The sequence below is a fragment of the Cucurbita moschata genome, unplaced genomic scaffold (genome assembly GCF_002738365.1).
Source record: "Cucurbita moschata cultivar Rifu unplaced genomic scaffold, Cmos_1.0 Cmo_Scf00014, whole genome shotgun sequence".
NCBI lineage: Eukaryota > Viridiplantae > Streptophyta > Magnoliopsida > Cucurbitales > Cucurbitaceae > Cucurbita > Cucurbita moschata.
In genome coordinates, this window is record NW_019268530.1 from 1,627,608 (window position 1) to 1,634,514 (window position 6,907).

A 6,907-nucleotide genomic window follows, 5' to 3' on the forward strand; every position below is an offset into this window, starting at 1 on the left:
TGGGGGGGAGGTTACGCTTGTTCATTACTTTAGCATAGGTAAAAAAAGCTTTTTCCTTCCAATTCTAGCCTAAAAAACTATCCAAAACGACTGCATTTGAAAGCAAACATGAAAATTAGACCGAACCCTCGCTTATAAACAATGTTCACTACACAAGTGTCAGGTACGATGTTGGTACTCCACACATTCTCTACCAACTAATACTTTGCTAAACCAATAACCAACATGAAACTTCAGCCAACACCAACGTTGTTAGTCAAACATCTAAAACAACCCTTCTGTATTTTGTAATTGACAAGGACTTGTCTGATGATCATCCTAGTTTCCATATACCAACGAACTATATTTTATGCTCTCTCCAACAAATTTCAATGGATCTAAACAATCAGCATCCATAGCAACTTCTCTAATTCCACATCAATTCGAGTTATTATCATTAGAAGGATTCCATTTCATCCACCATAATCCAAGAACATCATTATTTCAATTTAGCAGCCACATAACATCCATCCTATTTAGCATGCATAGATGATGATGCAGTTCCTGGTTCTGAAAGTTCCACATTGAAGTTAAATAGCACAGACCTTGTAAGTTTTACACAGTTCCATTCCAACTTCAAATTTGACACTATTTCAGGTTCAAGCAATTAAACTACAGAAGCCCAAAAGAAAGCTAACAAGAATCAAATGACAAGGAAACGAATTAGAAAGGAAAATGCGCAGAAACGCTTACCTTTTCTCCAGATCTGCCGCAAGCCAAAATTTGGAGCGATGGGTGTTCTTCAGTTTGCGGTCTGTTAGGTGCAGAGACTCTTGTGGCTTGTGGGTATGATGAAACGGAGGGAGATTTTTGGTGGGTCGCCGATTGAGATTTATGAGAGAGTTGATTCTTTGGCGTCTTTTCAGGTGGTTGCCGCTGGCGGTTGAGAGAGAGAGGATTAGAGAGGGTTTTTGATTGACCGGCTCCGAGAATTTTAATGAGGATCGTCGTGTTGGTGAAGAAGAAAATCAATTCAGCCTCCTCTCGGCTGACGGCGCCGGCGGGAAAATTTCTCTATTCGTTGAAATAGGAGAACTTTTGGGTAAACCTTAGCAAGTTTCAGTAATGGCAATTTTTTAATTTTTAATTTTATTAGTACATTGATATAATTATTAACGAAATTGATTAAAAAAAATTGTTTAAAAACTTTTTAGCTTTTTAAATTTTGTTTAAAAAATATTAACGAAATTGATGTAATTATTAATTTCACACTCATCAAATACCGTTCGTCAAGATCTAACGAGTATGTATATTAAATATCTCAGATTTAAATGTCCTTTCTATCCTCACCCTCTTTTTAAAATATATATTATTTCAATTAATTAAAATATAGCTAAGATAATATAAAATAATAATTATAAATGTATGTTATAATTATGTATATTGAAAGTCATAATTAATTAAAAATAATAAATATTATTTAATTAAAATAAATTAACTTAACTAATTAATTAAGTTCTGTATAGTTAGTGTTCAATATCTTATGGGGAGAGTATTAGAATACCTATGTTAAATGAATTTTACCTCTCTTGGATAAATGAATTAAAAAAAAAAGTCGATAGTTCGATCTCTCCCCCTATAAATAAATGAACTAAAAGAATCTTACACTAATTTGAGGTAAAGTAAACTTAGCTTTTACGTTGTTAATATTATATCACATAGGCTTTACGTTTTCGAATAAGAAGAAATAAATAAGGATGGATGTTTTAACAACTCAAAATTTTAATGCCAAATATTTCATGTTTAAAAAGTGTGTGAAGCTTACATTGTTGTTTTGTCAATCAGGCGAGTGTGCAACATTCCTTACAAGGAGATCTCAAGAGAGTTGGGAGAAATATGTTGACAAGATAATGTTGTGAGCATGGTCCACTGAAACTTCCTTCCTGCCAACGAATTAAGACTCGTGTTAGTAACAAAACAAGAACATTTCGCACGATCTAATCAGCGTCGAATCGTTGATGAATGAAAATAATACCATGGGGGAATGATACGAATCAAGTTCCCAACTTCAAGTTCAACATTGCTGCAAACTCTGGGGCTGAAAATAACAGTCCTTTTCTCACCTTCAGTTGCAATAGCTTCGTCGCCATTTTGCAACGCCGAGTGCTTCGAAATCAAACAAGGAGTATCATTACAGTGAGCTGATGTATTGGATCAAGAAATTCAAATATGAAACTGTTCGAAATAGGAACTATAAATTCCTCAACAAATCTGTTATAGTGGAGTTTTAAGCGCCAATCGAGAACGAAAAAGTGTGGAACGAATTACAAATCTATGAAAAGAAAGAACCAAGACTCTAGTGTTCCTTTTCTCCTCAATGCTAACAAATACCCAACCATTTTCATTTCCTACTTTCCATGTTGACTAGATTCATCAAATAAATAAAAGGGGGAAAAAGAAAAGATCTATTTCATCCATGTATCTAAAAAAAGTCAAAGAATTGACACCGAGGTCGGTGGACAAGTTGAAGAAAATAAAATGAGAGATCAGGAAAGAGTACTGCACCATCCTAATTTTTGACTATAAAGGTTCAGGTGCACCATCCTAATTTTCGACTATAAAGGTTCAGGTTCAGGCTTTCTTTCTGAAGTAAGCATCACCAAAGAGAGTCGTGTGACTCAGAGGACATACGACTGATTGGGCAAATAAATTCTAATCTACTTATTGGAATCCCGACATATTTGAATCCAAACAGGCAATTTTTTTCACCTTTAGTTGAAATATCAAACCAAATTCCTACTCAAGAACGAAAAAAAAACTTTTGATATTACACTTTTTGTCTAAAACACCGGAAATTACCTCGACGTCTATAAACAGGCAGGAGCATACTGTTAACTTTGCATCCAAGTATCTTGATAGGACTTTTACATCGATGCAGCCTAGCGCATTTGAAAAGATGTTAAAGAACTAAGGTACAAAAGATGATTTTAAAATATGGATGGTTTTACCATTTGGAGTTGTGCTACAATGTAACCCACTCAAGAAATTCGTCTCTCTTTCTTTTTCGCTCTGCACGACTCGCTGCAACTTTCCATATAAGCCGATTCTGGGAAGTTGACAGGAAACAAATACTAGGTTTAACAGACCCAAAATTACATAATCGTATTCAACATTGTTAAAGACCCTCAGCACAAAATTATAGAGGATAAGTAGAGTCCTTAATTTTACCTTAATGGATTTGGCACCAAGCTAAGAGTTCTTTCAGCGTCCATGCATGCAGCAACTAAAGCCTCCTCAAATCTATCAGTTATCGATTGCTCCTTCGTACATGGGCCAGCAAGCTTCAACTTTTGATCATTGACCTGCACAAGCATATCCGGATAATAATTTACTTTCCAAGCAAAAGAAACCATTTGCACCACCATAAAAACATACCTCGTGGTCACTTGATGATTCCGTGTCCACAGAAGTATGGGAGTCTTCACTGTCAGCATTTCTATCTCCAAGTGCAACAAGAGCTTTCTTCTCAATAATTGGGATCATTTTCCCTCCAACTTGGCTACGCTACAGCAAATAGAATTTAATTGAGAATGACAGTTGTATACAAGAAAATTGTACAACAATAAAAGCTAAAGAAAGTTGAATACTTGCATTTAACCATTTATCTATTTGACATTTTTCACTTCCTTACTTAACAAGGGGGTTCCATTAAGGACGAGTCTTTTGGACCCTTCCACAACAACTAAATTCATCTCGTGACAATATGAAAAACTCGGAGGCTTCGGTATCTTATTATACCTTTTCATCTTTATTTTTCTTAAATGGAAAATATACTTATTTGTTAGAGCTGTTCTCAATGATAAAGTAGTCCTATATCCTCCTCAAGATAAAGGTCATTAATTACAGCAAGCTAGTTTCTTTCTATGTGTAGAGTACTAAGTAGGAAAGAAATAAAAGAATATTTTTCAAGTATAGAAAGTTCAGGGGAGGAAATATGGGGTTTGACATATTGTAATGCCTTTCTTTGGTTCTTACTTCTAAGCTTTTTTGTAGTTATTTGTTATCCTTTTTCCTTGATCACCAACAGCTAGGGCTCCTTCATTTAAATTTTTTCTAGCAGTCTCCATGATTGGGTTGGGTTTTTCTATGTAATTTTTTTCATTAGGATTGTAATCCTTCATTGACATTGATAAAAATTGAGTTTCTGTCTCAATTTCTACAAACCATCATGCTACAAAATCAACCACATTACAAGGCACCAGAATCAATAAGATCCAAAAAGTTGATCAAGAAATGAGACTAAAAGAACTATCAAGAAAATTAGGCTAGCAATAGATCAAAAAGAATTGTCATCACATTAGCAATGCAATTGGGGAAGTGTTGCGACTGTTAGGGTCCTAGTAGTCACTGAATGAAAGTTCATGGGAGGTACTATACACACAGTGGGTTGAGGTTAGGAGGAGGCTCATTTTTAAATTAGTCTTCAGATACACTAAACACTGCTTAGTAACCTTTGTATTTTTTTTTTATACTGTAATATATTTCAGTCCCTAATCTCAAGATTAGGCTCCTATTAAATTTGGCTGTTAGGAGTGCTTATAGGAAAAATATTGATTATGAGGATACCAAGGGCATATTAGTTACTGGATGCTAGGTTCAAAATAAAGAGCATTTGAATGCTTGAGGGGAATCATTTCTACTAAAATTTTCACTATAGTAGTTATTATTTTAGATTTCTGATTCTGCATATTTATCTTTACTATGTTTTAATATTATGATGCTTCAAAAAGTTAAAAGATGGAAAACAGACCCATCCAGGACGACAACCCAGCGGGTCATTCTTATCTTTAAGGCCATCTAAAAGCTCGGAAATTGAACTTTCAGTATTTCCACACTTCTCTGCAGGTCCTACGTCAGATTGGTCTTCAAATTCTTCCACAAAATCTTCAACACATTCTGCAACTGGATACTTCTCAGATCTTGATATAACGGCATCAAAGGTGTCAGATAAATTATGAACCTTAGATATGGGAGCTGAGCAGAGTCTATTCTTATGAATAACAGAGCATGATAGTTCTCTCCTCTGTGAATGAAACGTAAATTTAGGTTTCGTTTTGCCTCTGATTCCTGCAGCAGTTAATTTGATAATCAACACCAATAAAGATCACGAGTTTTAAGAAAATAGTAACATGTCAACAAAAATGATCAGCCATAGATTATCATCATAAATGCTATTTGTAATTGGTTGGCTCGTGTATCCAAAATGGCTTAAATCAAAACAGCTAAAAAAGGTGGATTAAATTACCAATCTTAACAACTGCAAGCAAAATTCAAGCAACTTTCAACTAGCATAATGCCTTTTCCTTTTGTTCTATGAGCAAGTGCATCTTCTGGTAAACATGCGTCCGGGGAAGATTCCCAGCATACAAAAGGGGTAGGAAGAAGAAAAGTAATAAAAAATAATAATTTTCAGTTGAAAGTGATAGGACATTGCCTCAAAACAGAATACAGAAAAAAATACTTCACCTTTGAGCTTTTCCAGTCTCAAATTGAGCTGAACTTCTTCCTACCAAAAGGTCAAGAAATAAGTGTCAAATTAGATAAATTTGTAACAATGACAAAAAAACATCAAAAAAATAATTCATCCTTGGCACCAAAATCACATCTGTGAATGGACAAAATCAAGTATTGGAAATCTTTTTTTAAAAAATGAAAGGCACAAATTTGTGTTGATGTTCAAAAAGTTAAAAACTAAACAATCCTTTAGGAATGAAACTAGAAGGCCATACAGCAACAATAACAGCAGCTAAAGCTTAAACATGGTCTAAAAACATTGGCAACGAAGCTCGCCCACAAGAATTAATCTCATCAAATGAATAATGGCGAAAAATCTTTGAAAAGAGCACTCTTAATTCTTTCTTAGTTTCTTAAAGAAAAGAGAGATCAGCTTTTTTTCCCTTGATTCAGAGGTGTTTCTTAGAAAATATAAGAAACCAAAATAGTTAACAGTATCCAGTATCCTGATTTCAGAGAAACATAGCTAAAAATGGGAGAAAGAAAACAAAAACATGTTAGCCTAACTTCCAGACATAAGGTCGAGGCAAGAGTAAAGATTATTTAAAGCTTGAAAGTATCGAAGCAAAAACATCAACAATTATCCTTAAGAAAAAACAATAGGCAATCCATGAAAACAACTTAACAACTCCTCATCCAAACATGTTTTCGCTCAATTCATATTATACTTACGTCTTTCCGGAATTCTTATTCTAAAACCCAGAAACTGTGTCTAGACCATTGCCAGAAAAGCCACTATTTCATTAAAAGTGAATTTCACGACCTAATATTTCATTTCCGCGGAGTTAAAGGAGAATAACTTCAAAATTTTACACAAAACATGCACGTATAATCATCGATAGAAGAAAAGGCAAACAAAAATTCGACTAAAATGTCACTAGTTATAAAAGAAATACAAAAATCAGAGCCCTGACCATCGAAATTCATGACAAAAACTTCAAGTGAAAACATAAAAACAAACTAAAACACTATAAAACGGTACAAAATTAGAGTTAAACAAGAGTGATCAGTGAGAAACACATACAAACCTTTTCCTCCTTAGCTCCTTCGATTGAATCAAAATCTTCATCCTCTGTATCCATAAGATTAGAATACAAAAGGCCAGCCATTAAAATCAGCATAAAAAAACAAAAACAAAAACAAAAAAGAAAATCGACGTGAAGAAACTACCGGAGATGTCGCAGTCGGAGTCCACATTTGCCTCCATTTCCCTCCTGAAAACAGCTGACCATCGGCGGGAAACTAAAAGCGACGGTCGATATCTTAAGAAATTATATATATATATATATATATATATATATATATTTTTTTTTTTTTTTTTTTTTTTTTTTTTTTTTTTTTTTTTTTTTTTTTT

General features: G+C 34.0%; 2 protein-coding genes across 4 annotated transcripts in view; both read right to left on the reverse strand.

The window, feature by feature from the left end:
• The window catches only part of LOC111452128 (dephospho-CoA kinase), a 4,271-nt gene extending 3,229 nt beyond the window's left edge, over positions 1 to 1,042 (reverse strand). The window contains exon 1 of the mRNA XM_023092678.1: positions 733 to 1,042. The gene's annotated coding sequence lies outside the window, so the exon portion shown is untranslated. The remainder of the gene's footprint in view (positions 1 to 732) is intronic.
• Positions 817 to 6,805, reverse strand: LOC111452126. Of its 3 annotated transcripts, none has more exons than XR_002712084.1 (11): positions 6,724 to 6,805; positions 6,582 to 6,625; positions 5,506 to 5,545; positions 4,790 to 5,106; positions 3,415 to 3,543; positions 3,208 to 3,341; positions 2,988 to 3,085; positions 2,839 to 2,918; positions 2,015 to 2,145; positions 1,805 to 1,922; positions 817 to 1,053 (listed from the first exon to the last, which is right to left on the reverse strand). XR_002712084.1 is itself a non-coding variant. In XM_023092676.1 (10 exons), the coding sequence occupies exons 1-10, from the start codon at positions 6,758 to 6,760 to the stop codon at positions 1,856 to 1,858; spliced, it is 1,077 nt and encodes a 358-aa protein (XP_022948444.1). In that variant the 5' UTR covers positions 6,761 to 6,805; the 3' UTR covers positions 1,760 to 1,855. The 3 variants fall into 3 exon arrangements, 1 of the variants encoding a protein (XP_022948444.1); XR_002712085.1 differs by having other exon boundaries at positions 817 to 1,087; XM_023092676.1 differs by lacking the exon at positions 817 to 1,053 and having other exon boundaries at positions 1,760 to 1,922.
• Positions 6,806 to 6,907: the final 102 nt, after the last annotated feature.